General features: G+C 44.9%; 1 protein-coding gene across 2 annotated transcripts in view; it reads left to right on the top strand.

Annotated features, from left to right (window-relative positions):
* Positions 1 to 17,735, top strand: part of WWC1 (WW and C2 domain containing 1) — a 154,967-nt gene that overhangs the window by 63,827 nt on the left and 73,405 nt on the right. For both annotated transcript variants that reach the window (XM_090064969.1, XM_090064970.1), the window contains exon 2: positions 15,496 to 15,605. In XM_090064969.1, coding sequence (XP_089921095.1) covers positions 15,496 to 15,605 — 110 coding nt within the window. The remainder of the gene's footprint in view (positions 1 to 15,495; positions 15,606 to 17,735) is intronic.

Raw genomic sequence — 17,735 nt, forward strand, 5'->3', positions numbered from 1 at the left:
GAAACAAGTTCAGTTCCTGCTTATTTCATGATCATGGGCAATTCGCAGGCATGAGAAATTCTGAAAGCCATGCTAGGTACTCAGTTAAAGATTTAGTCATTTGACAAAGATGGCTGTCTTATAGAATGAGGGTGCTGGTATGCTCTCTGGTTATCCAGGAGTTTTCAAACATACGTTGCTATGAGACGCCATGCTGGCCCTGTTATAAATACCTTTTGCCTCTGTGTCCAAGATTATTTCACTCTTCTCCTGGGACATCTGTGGCCTACTGACAGAGTGATTTAAAAAGTACTGACTAGATTAGAGGTGGCCCACCTGCAACATCTGCCACAGGTAGCACAGACAGCCTCTTTGTGGCACATGGCAGATCTGGTGGGGGCGGGGCAGGTAAGCACAGCAGATGGGGCAGAAAGCAGAGCAGCAGGTCAGGCAAGGGAAGGGGATTGGAGTGGCATTTGGGGAGCATGTGGGGCTCATTTGTGTTGGCTCTGGATTTAGGACCCAGAGGCCTTGTTCGGGACGGGGGGCCTACCTCAGACTGACCCTCAGACCGACCATGACCTTTCCATTCCAATAACAGGCAAACTGATTGATAGACAGTGATAACAGAAAAGAAACCATACAAAAAATCAAGCAGTTCTATATATTTAGCAAATCCTAGAGCTCTCATCAGAGTCAAAGTACAGCTGGCTGGGATGCAGTCTTCGCTCTGAGGCTCTCTCAAGTGACAGATGTCACCAGTCTGGAGGTGGGATGCCAAGGCCCACACCCAGTCTCCAGTGGATTGGATGAGATGGGCTGGTGGTGTGGTTTTGGGGACCCTCCCGAAGGACAGGGACCTCTCAGGGAAGAGGAGGAGGGACCTGGGTGGAGGACAAGAAAGGACAAGGAGGGATGGGAAGGAACCATTTGTCACTCTCAAGTTTCTGTTTTTGTATACTCTTTCCTCCTGATGACTCTTCATCCATGTCTATCACTGGTTGGTCTCTCTGTGTGGTTGTCATGCATCCATGCAATGCATCACACACGCTAATGTGGTTTTTCTGGGCCTTCTCCTAATTTGGTCTGTTCCCCCAAAACTGGGATGCGGGCCCCCCCTGCTCTGGTGCCTTGTGAGCTGGTGCTACCCTTATCTCATGTTATGGAACAGTCTGGTACATGCCCCCCTCTTTCGCAGGCTGTTGTCCTTGTTGGCCTTGTTGTGTTAGACAGCCTGTCTGCTTCAAAGGCAGTTTCACACAGCGTGAGACCCACATTTTTTAGAAATCAGTTAACCTGTGTTGCCCATCCTGAACCATTCTAAACCATTCTAAACCATTGTCTAATACAAGACAATTCCCAAAAAGCAAACCTTTAAATACAGTTTCTAAGCCAACAATCTGTGGCACCTTCTGCCAAAAAGGTTGGCCCCCACTGGTCTATAGACAAAATGAAGAATATTTTGAACTGCATCTCTAAGCTTTCCTGAATGCAGTGGTCTAGTTCCATTTAGAAACCAAAATAGTGAATTTTGTAGAGAAGAAGTCATCCTTACTAGTATTCTGAGAACTCCCTTTAGAAAACTAGAGTGATGCATGATTGCTTATGCAGTGAAATTCTGTTGTGGTCCCCTGATCAAAGGTATACTATTCTGTCTGCAGGATTGCTTGAATTAGGATGATTATAACAGCAATTTAATGAAAGATAGTAGGAAAAATAATGTCCAAATCACAGGATTTTGTTAGTGGCTTTCATTACTAATTCTTTGCTATAGTAAATTGAATGGACATGTGTATTTATGTATCACTTCTTCTGCTGTGGCTTCTTATTTGACTTTGACTTGGAAACTTTTTACTATTATTTGTCACTGGGGCAAAATACTGCAGAAACATTTAGTACGTCTGAGTAATTTAGTTGATGTTCTTGCCTGCCTTAAAAGAACACTAGTCTCTTTATTTCATAGAATCAATGAGTCGGAAGGGACCTAGACAGATTGTCTAGTCTGACCCCCTGCCATGGGCGGGAAGGAGCACTGGGGGGGGGGGGGCAGGGGTCATAAGACCCCATCGAGGTGCCTATCCAGTTTCCTCTTGAAGATTTCCAGGGAAGGTGAGAGCACCACCTCTCTGGGAAGCCTATTCCAGGCTCTGGCCACCCTTACAGCAAAGTAGTTCTTCCTAATATCTAACTTAAACCTATCCTCCCTCAGCTTGTGGCCATTGTTCCTGGTGAACAGACTTTCCCCAAGTCCCTGCTGCTGGCCCCTGATAAAGTTGTAGACAGCCACAAGATCCCCCCCCCCAGCCTCTCCTCATAGGTCCCTCAGCCTCTCCTCATAGGGCTGGCCCCGAGGCCCTCAACCATACGAGTGGCCCTCCTCTGGACCCTTTCCAGGTTCCCCACATCCCTCTTGAAGTGCGAATTTGACCCAACAATACTTTTCTTTGAGCACGCATTTTGTCAACCATAAAAATCTGAGAAAATTAACTCAATTCATGCTTATGAAAACCAGATTTCTGAGTGATAATTAATCCCTTGACATTGCAGAGCCAAGCATCACAGCATGAAGGACCAGCTGTAACTGTAAATGAAAGTGAAAACAACTAAATTTTAATTTTAATTTTCTAGTGTCATAAATGAATCAAAAGGGCATGAGAGTGATAAAGGGGAATTTCTTTTTTTTTTTTTTTTTAAACTCTCCCAAATCAGTATTTTCAATAAATGTGTGTTAAATCATAAAACTCTAGTTCCGAGTATCCTTTTAAAACCTGTTTTAAGGCAGAAATTTGCTAGGTGATATATTTCTTCATCACCTGTTGACCAGCTTAAGTGGAACATGTGGGGCTCCTTGAAGAACTGGGTTCTTAGGTCTGGAGTGAAATCCTAACTTGGGTCAAGTTGCTAGTAGTTTTTCCATTACCTTAAGTGGAACCAGAATTTCACTTATGAGTAAGTCATTCTCAAAGTCAAAATGACTTAAGAGGCCAAGCCCCCTGGTTTTCAGATTTAATGCATGATAATCTATTGGGACATGCTTCTAAGTTACTTGAGTGTTTTTGAAAACCTCACCCTGATAATACAATGTGAAGCACAGTTTCATGAGAATCAACCTTTAGTAGTCCACCCATAATAAATAATCACTAGGTTTAGGGGCTTAGTCTGCAATATCAGCTTTTTAAAATTTAGCTACAGCTGATGTCTATACCTTGTTCAATTTTTGCTTTACAATAATATGCTTAATCACCCAGAGCCTTGTGCATAGAGAAGGCATTATTCTCTGGCATGTATATGACAGAAATTTACTTCAAATAAGTGGATACCTATAATGATTAGTATGTGATGAAATATATATGCCTCTTCAGTTACATGAGGAGGCTTGTTCATATGCATACCTATTTTAGTCTGTAATTTAATCAGTAGTTTCTCTCTTTGTGATACAGGTTCTTGTGTAATTTGTCTCTAAATGGAGCCTCTTTCAAATAACTTACGTAACTGGACGCAAGTTCATTTATGTAGCTGGAACATAGGACTGAAAGTCCAGATCCCCTAGCATTCTACAGGCTAATGAAACTGCATGTAAAACATCTGGCTGAGTTGTTCTCAACTGGTTAAACTTGAACCTTAGTAGAGTTCTACAAATTGTGGTTCTGCTAAGAAGTGACTGGCAAAATGGCAGCATGAGGTTCTGTGTTCACTTTTTTCAAGATCTTTATTCAAGAAGGTGTTAGACCTATTGCCCATGAGATGAGGTCCTCTCAATTTTCATGGACTGCAGTATAAGCTGAGGATAAAAAATACTTTGTTCACTAAATGTTTATCCGAATGATCTAAGTCTGACCTAATCTCAGACTCGTTGCCTAATCCATGAAAACCTTTAGTATCTTGATGTGTTTTCCGGTGACCAGCTTTTTCCTTTCTATTCAGCCTAATATCTGAGTGCCAAGGTCATTTTCTGCATCATCACCACTAAAACTTCAGCCATGGTCCTTCTTGTGTCAACATAATTCAGTGAGCTGGATTCTGTTTCTTTCTCTTATGCATCAGCAGAATTTTTCATCGTTCTAGTTGGTTACACTTGTTCAAACACGTTGAAGGCTGCTGGAGTTTTAGAAATGTCACTGAGCTCATAATTTGGAGAGAGTGAGGTTGAGTAGAGAGAACCATTTGGCACACAAATCCTTTATTCACTCAAGTAAAATTCCCTGAAGAAAGACACAGGGACAGATATTTTAATGGTTCAGAGGTGCTTTGTACTGGCTACTCTAAGATTTCTCCTGAGGGAGAATCCCAGCATAGAGGACCTTCCTGTCTGAGGAACCTCTGACTGCACTGCATGCTTCTGGGATGGGGATTATCTTTGAAACAAGAAGGATGTGGGGATGGGCCTTAGAGACGAGGGTAGCTGAGTAGCCTGCAGAGCCAAACCTGTCCCAGTACAGAGAAGACATAGGCTGCTTTCTTCTCAGTCCATGGACAGTGCTCTTCACCATAGTAGCAAGTCTGGTATAAAGTTGTTAGTTTTACCTAGCCCCCTGACCAACATTAAATTAATTGCATGACTCAGATCGAACAAATATTATCTTAGATCTCCAAAATTGTGTACATGTTGCATGACAGGATGCACAATTTTTAGTATTTAGTCCCTGATGCTGAGCTTGCTGCCTGCCTAGATGTTCAGAGTGCCATAGAAAGTGCAGTACTGGGGAACCAGTACCTAATGAAATGCTTTTTGTGGTGGTCCCAGCCCTTCCAGGAGCCCTGCAGGCTGGATTACATGACTCTGCAGGCCACAACTTTGATACTCATGCCTTAAGGTGTACTCATGAACATGGGAGCCGCATATGTTAACCTGGGGGCAGCAAAATACGGCCTGCGGGCTGGATGCGGCCCATGAGGCCATTCTGTCTGGCTTGTGGGGCACCCCCAAAAATTTGGAAAATTAATATTTCTCTGCCCTTGGCTCCTGTCAAATGACAAGAACCAAGGACAGTAGAATTCAGGGGAAGCCCAGTGGGCTCCAACAACAGCGGGGCCTGCTTGGCCCCACCTGCAGCTGGAAGCCTCACCTGGCGTTTCTGGGTTGGGAACATGTGGCTGCCCCGGCACGGGAAGCTCAGATAAGTGAGGTGGGGGGAGGGGACCCAGGCAGGTGTTAGAAATATTATTAAAAATGCATTATCAATAGCAGATTTAGAAAAAAAAAAAGAAAAACACAGCTGCTACCCATCCTTGTCTCCTTAATGGGAGAGGGAAGGGGGGGGGTGGAAATTGAAGGGAAAAGCCACCAAAAGGCCCTTTGTACTAAGGCATCACCCCCTCTCTGTCCTGCAAATTTACTATCTCTTTGTCACACTAAATCACACTTTCTTTATGGCCCCAAATTCCTAAGGCTAAGATAAGAGCAAATGCCATTTTTTGCCTTCAGGTTGAACTTTGAGTAATCCTGAATCCCATCCACGCACGCGTGATAGCCTAATGCATATTAAGCCTACCCGCCCCGCATACTTAAGTAGTTAATTATAATGCACATGGGACGTATGAAGCGACATGTTTACATATATGTTTGTATGAACCGGAAATGAGTTGTAAAAATTCCTTCTTCTGCACACGTGGTCAGGAGAGAGGGGATAAAAGCCTGCTAAAGATTATGCTCGGGGGCAGAGGGACTTGATCTTTTGTCTTCTCCCTCTGACCCTATTTGCAAATATATACCTTTTGTATTGCTAATAAAGTGTGTCTGAAGCTGAAAGTTTTTTTTTTCCACCTCCCGAGAAACGAACCACGATCTTTTTAATTCAACACAGGGAAGGAGCGCAGGGGGAGGGAAGCAGACCTTTCCTGCCCTGCCCCATGTCCGGTGCCCTGCGCTGCAGCTGCTCGCAGCCTGCATGGGGCTACCTGTGCCCACTCTGGACAGCCCTGCACTCAGCTTTTCCACAGGCTCCTTCCCTGCGTGGAGAAAAGTGGCCCCTTTCCTGCCCCATGGCCAGCATCCTGCGCTGCAGGCACTCACAGCCCACATGGGACTGTCTGGAGCAGGCACAGGCAGCCCCAGGCTGGCTGCGAGTGGCTGCGGTGTGGGGCGCCAGGCATGGGGTGGGCAAGAGGCTGCTTTCTCCCCTGCCCCGCACTCGGCACCACCTTGTAACGTGGCCCCTCGCTCGCCCCATGGCCAGTGCCCTGTGCTGCAGCTGCTCATAGCCTGCCTGGGGCTTCCTGTGCTTGCTCCAGACAGCCCTGCACGGGCTGCAAGCACCTGCAGCAGGGAGCGCTGGCCACGGGGCAGGTAAGAGGCCTCTTTTCCCCGCGCTCAGCACCAGCTTCTTCCCTGCTGGTGAGCAGGGGTTTGGGGCTGTGCACTGCCCCCCCACCTGTACCATGGAGCTAGGTGGCACTGGGTGTGAGTGGGTGGGGAGCCAGTGGGAGCATGAGGCCTGCACCAGTGTCCCGGGGCAAGTGTCAGCAGGGCCCAGAGCAGGGTGGCAGGAGTACAGGGTCCCAGCTGTCAGGGGCTCTATGAAGTCGGGCCAGCTCCCTCCTCCCTGCTGGTGCAGCCTGGCCCAGTTCCATGGACCCCTGCTAGCCTGCGCTGTGCTTTGGGCTCCACTGGTGCTGGCCCTGGGACGTTGGTCCCAAGATGGTGACCAGGGGGTGGGGCACCTGTCAATGGGTAGGGCACCTGTCAGAGGACAGGGCTACCCATGCAGTCCTCAACGGTCTGCCAAAACTGGGTAAGCGGACCTCTGCTCAAAATAATTGCCCGCCCCTGCATTATCCGCTCCTGGTTTGGTTTTGTAGTTTTCTCTGGACAAGAGAATTGGTATGTCCTTGTCAGCCCACGGCCAACTTACTATGTGCATCAAGGGTTGGCATTATAATTCCAAAACTCTACTTGGACTCATACCATAAAATGTTGCTATAGCTTAATAGATCAGTGATTTGGGCAAAAGAAACCAGGGCCTGCTCAATTACTCCTGGTTTAAGCTGTTCTGCCAGTAAGTAAGCCAAGCCTTTTTTTCCACATCTCAAATAAGTTGTGAAGCTTATGTGAATCAATTTGTAGACTGCTTTCGTTGGTTCACGCATAGTGTAGAGTGGAGAAAAGGGAAAGGTCTTCAGTACAGCTCCTGTTGGAGGATCAGTTACAGTAGAGAATGTTTCAGATTATGAAATGTAAAAGTAAACAAGGGTTGACTGTGCTTGACTCTGAGAGTTTCAGAAACGTCCTAAGGCTACTAGTATTTGTCAGTGCAGATTACAGTATGCAAATCAAATATTAAGTTTCCCAAAAGGAGGATACTGAAGTTTTGCTATGACTTGCGCTGGCCAAGTATTGTGTAAAAATGACGTGTTGGTAACTGAGTCATGATTTATCTTGGGAAAAGAACCTTGCCTTGTAAGTACAGCCTGAAAGGCCTACTGCATAGTAGATACTAAGGAGTTGCCATCAACTTAAAATTATACTTATCAGAAAATGTTGTATTATCACAATGATAAACAGACCCAAAATCATAGTGCACCCCCAAAAAGGAAAAAAAAAACCTGTTTCCTCTCTTTTCCAGTTCATTTTGTGAATTTTATTATAACAATTCTGTCAAGTTCATTTTTCCTTATATAGATAACTTGCTCTATCTGTGCCAGTTTTTCGCACAGCAATATGGGAGAGAAGAAATCTGTGGAAGTTAAAAATGATTGTAAAGTTACAAATATGCAAGGAGAATAACTGTAGGCAGTGGTGGTACCTGAAACTAAGTTCTTTTTGCCCACTTCTCAACTTGTCACTCTACCATCGGAATGAGATGACTGAAGTTGAATTTGAGTCTGACTCTATTTATGCATTTTAACGTAAGAAATGCATTCTGGTCTTTGGGCACCTTTGCAAATGCACAGGTGAAATATGTATCCACTCTCTTGGAAGAGACAGGGCCAAGGAATGGGGCAGTTGGTCCCTTTACTCCTTGCCAGTGGAGAGTAGCTTTCAGTTCCACGATCTCACATCTGTAAGAGCCTGTCTGTGGTTGCTGTCTGAGAGGCAATCCTAGTCCATGCATGCTGTAGGTGTTTGCTCTGTGGGGGAGAGGGAGGAGGGCAGGTGAGCCACACCCAGGCCTCCTAAAAGAACTGAGGTTGTAAGTGGCATATACAGTTGCAATGCTATCACAGATGGTTGTTTTTTCCCATGGCATGGAGGAATTGCCCCAGGTTTCAAGGTCAGAAGCAAGGAGATCTGATTCATAACCTGTGTTTTTAGTTACAAAATAGGACTGAACAGGGTACATTAGCATGTCTCTTGATGTTGGTTTTGAACAGATGTAGAAGTGCTGTTTTGGTATTCTTCCTCATTCTTCACTGCAAGCTCCTGTCTAAATCTATTCTCAGATGTACTGTTAATAAAAATATAGACCCTTTTTGTTCATTTGTTTTTATTGTTTTTGCCCAGATCTAAGAAAACAAGAAAAAACAAGGCTGCCCCATCCAAAAACCATAGATTCTCGAGTGAAGAATCAGGGGCTAGACACCAAGGGGGACTTCTGCATTGCAACATCTAATTTTTAGACATCTGGCTATTTAATGATATCTTCAATCCTGTTTTTGTTGTGTAGGCTCCCCTACACAGTGCTCGGGCAGTTAGTGGGCTGAGTTTTGTGGTTTCTTAGATGCCTAAGTGGAAGCTAGCCAATAAGAAATGCTGAGAAGAAGGGTGCATCTAATACCCTGCTTTTCTCTGGGATTTAGAGGCACCTCTCTTTGCTTGAGATCTACTGGTTGGTTGGAAATCAGTGAATACAGGTTTTCATAACTGTGTCTAAGCGGGGCAAGATCATTCTTTCTGGCTAAGTTCTGCAAAACATAAGTGGCAAAGTAAACATTGTTACAGAAACTCATCTTTTACAGCCATGTGACTTGTCAAATGAAAGGCTGAAAAGATTGTTTTGAGGTTCGTATTGGGCATGTAATGATTCACAGGGCGATTTTTCTTACGGGCTCTAAACATAGCTTGTGCATGTAATTGGGGTTTACTGAACAAGTGTTTGAGTTGTATAGGTTGTACAGATGGGATAGAGTAGGAAGGAAAGTGGGAGGGGGGTTACTCTCTATGTTAAGGAGCATCTACCCTAATCAAAATGGGATCAGAGGAGGAGAAAGCTGAGGTATTGTGGGTTAGGTTACATGAAGGTCGGGGGAAAGGGGCTTGGTGGTGGGGGTCTGCTACAGACCACCACATCAAGAGGAAGAGCTAGACTTGGAATTCTTAAGGGAGCTCTCAGAGGCTGTATAGTCTAGAGACATGGTTGTCATGGGAGACCTAAACCACCCTGACATCTGCTGAGAGCAGCACTCAGCCAAATCCAACCATTCACATAGGTTCTTAACCTGCATACAGGACCTTCACCTAACGCAAGAGGTATACGGTCCTACTAGGGGCAATGTCTTACTGGAATTGGTGTTCGCTATGGGGATGACCTGGTAAGGGAGCTGCAGATTCGTGGTCACCTTGGGGACAGTGACCATCAATCAATCAAATTTACCATATGGCATAGGGTGGGAAAGATAACTAGTAGGGCAGAAGTGCTTGACCTTAGTAAGGCTAACTTCAGTGTGCTCAGGAGATTAATCACTGATGCACTGCAAGATAGGAGTATTGGCAACATGGGAGTCCAGGAAGGGTGATCATTCCTAAAGGAAGTGATCCTTTGGGTGCAGAGGGAGATGATCCCATTGCGAGGGAAAGAGGAGAAAGGGGCCAAAATCCTCCATGGCTAAACAGAGAAATCTAGAGAAGCCTAAGGGCAAAAAAAGAAGTATATAGGCAGTGGAAGCAGGGGGAAACTACCAAGGAGGAGTATATTTTGCAGGGAGATAGTTAGGCCAAAGTAACTACAGAGCAGAGGCTGGCAACACAAATTAAAGACAACAAAAAGTATTTTTTTGGTATGTGAGGAGTAAAAGGAAAGCACAGGGCAGCCTAGAACCCTTGCTGAACAAGCAGGAGCAATTAGTGATAGACAGGGGGTACACGGCTGAGCTCTTTAATGAGTTTTTTGCCTCAGTGTTCCTGAACAAGGGTCAAGACAAGTCTCCTAATGGGTTCTTAGATGGGCATCAGAGGGATACCAGTCCACCAACTGCTGACGCTGACTTGATGCAGAGTCACTTGGATGGGCTGGATGCATTTAAGTCATCAGGCCCAGATGAACTGCATCTAAGGGTACTGATGGAATTGGCCACTGGCACGGCTATTTGAGCTCTTGTGGCACTCGGGTCAGGTCCTGGAGGACTGGAAAAGGGCCAGTGTGATCCCTATTTTCAAGATGGGGAGGAAGAAGGATCTGAGTAATTATAGGCCAGTTAGTCTCACCTCTATTCTTGGAAAAGTCTTTGAAAAAGTTATTAAGGATTATATTTGTGCAAGTCCAGTGGGAAAAATAATGCAGTAGGGCAAGCAGCATGTATTCGTAGCAGGTAGATCATGCCTGACTAATCTGGTTTTGTTTTATAACCAAGTCACAAAACACTTAGACGCAGGAGTAGAGGTGGATGTCATTTACTTGAATTTTAGGAAGGCCTTCAATACGGTATCTCATCCCATTCTCATAAATAGATTAAGAGGCTGTGACTTAGATGATTACACAATCTGGTGCGTGGCAAATTGACTTAGGAGCCACACTCAGAGTGGTGGTGGATGGGTCGGTATTGACCTGGGAGAATGTGGGCAGTGTGGTCCCGCGGGGTTCGGTCCTTGGACCTGCAATCTTCAATGTCTTCATCAGTGACTTGGATATGAACGTGAAGTGTACTCTGCCCAAGTTCGGGCTTGTGGAATGAAGTGCACGCTCCGGAGCATAGGGAACGATTGGAGGCAGACCTGGACAGGTTGGAAAAGTGGGCAGAACATAATAGGATGCAATGCAACAAGGACAAGTGCAGAGTGCTGCACCTAAGGTGTAAAAATATCCAGCACACCTACTGGCTGGGGAATGACCCTTTCAGCAGCACAGAAGCGGAAAGGGATCTTGGAGTCATAGTGGACTACAGGATAAACATGAATTGTCAGTGTGATGAAATCATTAGTAAAGCTAACCACACTTTATCATGCATTAGTAGATGCATGACAAATAGAACCAAGGAGGTGATACTTCTCTATGCAACATTGGTCAGACTGCAGTTGGAGTACTCTGTCCAATTTTGGGCACCGTACTTTAAGAAGGATGTAGATAACTTCAAGAGGGTTCAGAGGAGGGCCACTCATATGGTTAAGGGTTTGCAGGCCAAGCCCTATGGGGAAAGACAAAGGGACTTGGATCTCTTCAGCCTCCGCAAGAGAAGGCTGAGAGGTGATCTTGTGGCTGTCAGCAAATTCATTAGGGGGGGTGCATCAAGAAACTGGAGATGCTCTGTTCACCAGGGCTCCTCCTGGGCTAACGAGGAGCAATGGTCACAAACTGACAGACAGCAGATTTAGGCTGGACATCAGGAAGAACTTCTTTACAGTAAGGGTTGCCAGAATCTGGAATGGGCTTCCAAGGGAGGTGGTTGCTCTCCCCTACCCTGGGGGTCTTCAGAAGAAGGCTGGATAGGCATCTGGGTGTGGTCATCTGACCCAGCACTCATTCCTGCCCAGGGCAGGGGGTCAGACTCAATGATCTGTTGACGTCCCTTCTGACCCAAACATCTATGAATCTATGTGTTCTTCCACGTTCCAAATTGTGACCAAGTCTTCCACCTGGCCTTCAGGATGAATTGAACTGTAAGTGGGGGAAGTGGAGAGTGCTGGTGTGTTGGGTTTGGAGTGAGTGGGGAGGAGTAGGGAAAATGTCTCTCACAAGAAACAAATACAGCAATTAAGTGAAGTAAAGCATCCAGTCAAACCATTCTTCCACTGCCTTGCCAAATAAGCACAGAGATAGAAGCCTGCCTATCAGACTTTCTATGTATAGTTTACTGGGAAAAAATACCAGAAAATAAGCAAGCATGGAGTTAGCAATTTCAGTTTTCTTCTTAAAGGAATACTTCAGATTTTAAAAAGAATTCCCAGCATTCATTTATTCCTAATAGTACTGAACAAGAAGGCAGGCTCATAGAACATCATTCTTATTTCAGAATGGCTGCATGGATTGGCACTACTTAAATATGAAACAAAACAAAAACCTCACTGTGTCTATTTAATAACAGTGTGAATAATCTCTCAGAGCCTGAAGGTAAAGGAGTGCCATTCTGAGGCTGGTTGTGCAATCAAAATTATTGCAGGAATGCATGTGAATTACCCAAGGCAATAAGGAAAGGCCAACTCACTTTCTTGTTTAAGCTTGAATGACAAAATGAATTGAATTGAAGTAGAAACTTATACTTTAAATTGGGACTTAGGATCTTGAGCCAAACAGTTTGGAAAGGTGCAAGAGTCCCACACCTATGGAGGAGGAGAACAGAACCAGCCGGGCATGTTGACATCTCACAGACTCTCCATGCATAACCTGAGTGAAGGGCTGGAAGGGGGCTTGGCTAGGAAGGCCAAGCCAGAAGAAGGAAAGTTTGGGAAGAAGCTTATATTTATGTAGATTTATAACTGAGAAGTAAACAGGAATGCAGGACTGCAAGAAGGCCACTGAGTTCATTCCCCTCCATTTGTACTAGCAGTCTGAAGAGTATATGAAATACTTCTACACTTACAAGAGTTCTGTTTGAAAAGAGGGAGAACTAGCTTTTCTGTCATTTGAATGTATGTTGGCAATCCATAGTTGCTGTAACTTTTATTTAATGTTCCTGCTTGGAACTGGTATGGGAGGACAAATGTTCTGACTATATCTGATGTGAGCCTTACTGGGTAGCACGTGAACAGCTATGGCTCATGTACCGCATTGACTTCATAATAAAATGTAAAGCGCTCAGTTATTTTGATTAACCCCATCATTGTCTGCAAAGTGATTATTTTACATTTTTTGCCTCTGAGGGATACAAAGCATGTATAGCCTTATTTGAGGTCATATTAGTGCCTGTGTTGGCTTGTGGAGAGAGAGAAGGCTTATTGCTCTTCCCCAAGTCAGCTGCCATTTACGACCAAGGCACAGGACTGAGCAGCTCTACCTGACATAAGCTGAGTTGGACTTACAAAAGGAAGAAATTTCCAGGGCATGTGCCCTGGCCATGTTCCTGTCAAGGTTTTCTTTTAAACACAGTGCATAGAGTTAGATGAGTGTGGGCTGGACTGTTTTACACCAGAAAATGGTGTATGCATTGTGCTAGCGTAGTAGCATTGTTGTGCAGAAATACGAGGGTGAGTGTGATGTCTGCTCTCCCCCTTCCTGTCTGATCCTCCCCTCCCTGCCCCACAGGTATACCTTTGGTATAGAAGATCCATCATCTCTAAGGACAGAGCTAGGCATTTTCTTGGGAAATTCAAAATTAAATACTAAATGTGGCTGGTATTTTTTATAGCAAGTGACATTTTCCTTTCAACCTCTTGAAATTTAGTATAAGTAAATGTATTATACAAATGAAAAATAAATGTTATCATCTTATCCTAGGTAGAAATCATTAGCTTCTGTGGGCAAGAGGCTCTATTTCATTGTTTCGTTTACAAGCTGCTTGGAATTGGATATGCTTTTTTTGTTTACGTGTCTGCTCAAATCGGCTAAACTAGGTTGGAGAACTGTAGTTGTTAAAATTGTGAGAACATGGAAAATATGCGTGGTGTTTTAAACCAATGCTTTCTGAGAGAAACATGGAACAAGTCTGTAGCGATTACTCTTGCTTACTATTAAAACAATATTTACGATTTTGAGAGCAGCAGCATCGTTTACCCCATGAGCCCTCCATGAAAACAGGGGGTCTGGTCAGACCCCACGCCAAGAACTCATGTGCAACACGACCAGCCATGCTGCCGTACCCTCTCTGGATCAGTGTCTCTTAAGGTGTGTTTGTATCTGTGCACACACTTGCAACTAAAGTGTAGTAAAATGGGAACTGAATTTTGCAGAATTGTGTTTCAGTTAATTGGCTGGGTCAGGGAGAGACTGACTGCACCCCACAATATGATGCACTTGAAATTGAGGGTTATAGCACTCATCCCTGCTCTGGTGAATATTTAGGATCTATGGACTCACCTGGGACTTGAAATTCAGCCTTCCACACCCCAGTGCTGTTGACTCCTGGAGTAGACATGTGCACACACAGGTTTTTTGACTTTGAATGATCTTGTTCCATGAAACAGGAAGTTTAGTGGGATAAGAAAAGTTTCTCACCCAACCAGATGTGAAAAATTTGGGGGAGGAGGGGTTGTTTTGTTTCTTTGATTTTATTTTAATGTCTCTCAGGGCCACTTCATCTCTTGCATTTGATGTTGCTGAAATCTGTGTTTATACGTTGAAGTTTGTATGTTTCTCTTTCTCTCCTTTTTTTATTTTAAATAAGGATTGGAGACTGACTCGAACACTGGTTATAAGCAACAGAGACAGGAGGTTAAAATGTAGCATGGTGCATGGACACAAATAACGAGTAGTTTAAATGAAGTTTAAAACTGAAGTGGACAGACATTTAAGCCTGTTTTTAAACTAGTTTAGAAGTGCCTGAAATATCCCCTACAATCTGGAACTGGCTGGTCTGGTGGTGGTGGGCATCCATAACTCTACTTCCCTTTCTTCCCCTTTTGTTGGCGCTGTCAGTGAGCTCCCTTGCATTTTCTTGTTTGGTAAATGCCATCTTTCTGACAACCGTCTCTGTCCTCATTCCCTACCTCTCTGCAGTCCCTCATCATGTCCCCCAGCCTTTGAGAGGCAAAAAACATGGATACAAGCATCTCCCTCCCCCAGGTCACGTGAGCACATGGCAGACTTCAGTCATAAGCTGGCTATTGAAGTTTATTGAACACATGTTTAGAAGAGAAGGGAAAGCATGCAAGTGGAAAAAACTCCCACCCACAGGTCACCCACCCCCTATGAGGCATGCTGAGCTAGGTGTTCACTCCCAATCCCTTGGTGTTAGAGCTTCAGCACCTCAAACAACTGTGTACTAGTTCCCATCAGTGACATTTGGGAATGGTTCAGTTACGTCTGGCTGCACCATTTTAAGTTAGGCTTGGAGTTGTTCTTATTGGTTTTCATAGCATTTTATGGAGGAAGAGTACCTTGGATACTGAAGTATGCAGTGCCTAAATAGCAGTGTACTATATTGTTAGGTTTGACAAAGACAAAAAAAGAAGTCCTAATCTATGAACTTTCCAGGCCCATAAACCCCCCCCCCAATACCTGGCAATATTCTTAATATTCTCCTTTTGAATGACAACTGGCTGAGGCAGATAAGGTCTGGGAATTCTGGCAAAGTAACTATATCATCCTGCTATTTTAGACTAAAAAGAGGCACTGTTTGTAGATCATTGCTAAAAATAAAAAAAATGGCACGCATCAAAACATAAGTTTCCATCATTTTCTTACTGACTCCCTTTAAGAAAAGTTATTGGTATTTTTTTCAAATCACTTTGCTGGACATGTAGCATTTAAAACAATGTATTTTGTATTTCAGGTATACTAAGCCACTAACCTTTGCTGACTGTATTAGTGATGAGCTGCCATTAGGATGGGAAGAAGCTTATGATCCTCAAGTTGGAGTTTATTACGTAGACCATAACACCAGTAAGTGATATCTTCTGTTTACTTGCTTGCTTGAGTTGTTCTGTGCACATTACTATAGAGTGTTGGGTATAACAGATCCAGTAGCTAAACAGCATCACAGATAAGCCGTTCTCTACCCCTTGACTCCGTTGCAGGCCATCTATGAAACAGACCAAATTCTCTGTGGGAGTTACTTGCATTCTGTGAAAAAGACATGGTGAATCCCCCTCTGCTTCCTAGGAAAGGGCAGCCACTTACAAGCTGGAAAAGGCTATGTTCCTAAAGGTTCAGGGTTTCTGCCAAACAGGGTTTTGAGTGCTGCTGACTAGAGATCAGACACTGGTGAATTCTGCCCATGTGCAGAGCACCAGGGTGGAGCACTTAAATGGGGTAAAGGCCTTGGGATGGTCTGTCCCTGGGACTAAATGTAATGCATGGTTTCTAAATGATTCTAGAAATTCCCTAAGTATGTGACAAAGGAGTTTGCTTTATACAGCCTTTTATCTGTCCTGAAGGTACAAAACCTCCAGGGTTGGTTTGGTGTATAATACATGGTACACATTTTTAAGAAAAGTGATACTAGTAAGCTTTCAGGTATTTTGCTTTTCTGTTTTGGGATGCTTACAGATAAATCCTATTCCACCTTTGCACAGAAGTGGCACACTTATAGTCATTCAGGTGTAATTTTTGCTACTTATGCAGAGGGTGGATGCTATTTGGACTTGCATAGCTGGGTCTTCTCTGCTTCCCTTTTTACCAGTCACAGAAAATACCATGACTAACAGTTGTTTAATGGAGAAGGAAGAAGGGGTCTAACATTCTGGCCCCCGCCTCTTTTCTGTGCCTTTCATACATTGGATGAAGCGGATCAACAACAGTGAGATGGCCCTGCCTCAGCAGAACAGAAACGAAGGCTAAAGCAAAGGGTAGCATCTGCCTCACTGAACCATCCCCTACTCTGGCTTGTCTCTTTCTTCTGGCTCCACATACCCTCTCTTTCTAGCTTTAAGAAGCAGCCATTGCGGGGCTTGAGGAAATGCCTGATCTGTGGCCTCATGACTACAGCATTTCACTGGGAATTGGGAGGTAGAAACCTAATTCTCTTGTTCCCTGGGCAAGTGGGGCTGGGGAAGGCACTGCTTGGATGGGGTGGGCATGGGACAGAGTCATGAGCAGCTCATCTGGGGGAGCAGCTCCTGCTGCGTGCACTGTGGGAGGGCACGGGGTAAATGTGACCCCGGATCTGTGCGCGGGGTGGGGTGGGCTACTGCTGTGGACTGGGGGCTGGGTTAGACTGTTCTGCACTACGGGGTGGGCAGCAACAGCACTGGGAGTGAAGTGGGGGCTACAGCAAATTTAGGGGAGGCTGCAGCCCTCCCCTGCAGCTCTTCTGCCAGCACTGCCACTGCCCACTGCAAGCACAGCTGGGCCTAGCTCCACACTAGGAAGAGCACAGCAGCCTGCCCCATTCTGCGTGCAGAACCAGAGGCACATGCCCTCCCAGGGTGCATGCAGGGTGGGAGCTGCCTCCCTACCCCTGCATCCACTGGACGACCTGCTCATGGCTCCATCCTGCACCTTTCCCCACCCTGGCTGAGTAGTGTCTGCCCCCCCATACCCCTTCCCTTACCCCACACCAGACTTACCAGCCTGACACTGGTCTCCAACTGCCCAGGTGCATATCAGAAATGGATCGGCTGATATGCCTCCTTAAAAATCAGCCATCAGTATCGGCCCAAATAATCTCTATCAGTGCACCCCTAGTTATGAGAGTTATTCTCCCCTTCTGTATTTCTTCCAGCAGATATGTGCATACATGACTAACCCTATTGCCACACAGGGTGGAAGTGTAAAAAAGGGTGGAACTGCAGAATTGCCACTTAAATATGCCTTGAGCCCCTGGCACAGTGTTGTGCATTACCAAGAACTTTGAAATCTGTCCAAAAGTACAGTAGCTTTGCAGAAGTTGCTGTGTGTGTTTGTGTAGAGCTGTGCTTGATTCATTGTCCTGGAAGGTACAGCTCTGACAAAATAAAAGGATGCTTCATTTGCTAGAAGACAGCTTCTTTATTTAGAGCGTGGTAATAAGTTATAAGGACAAATCATTTTCCAGCCTTCTAATTGTCTTTTGTACTATAGGATGTAACTAGG

This window comes from Crocodylus siamensis, chromosome 10 (assembly GCF_052110815.1).
Source record: "Crocodylus siamensis isolate JL-2025a chromosome 10, ASM5211081v1, whole genome shotgun sequence".
Lineage (NCBI taxonomy): Eukaryota > Metazoa > Chordata > Crocodylia > Crocodylidae > Crocodylus > Crocodylus siamensis.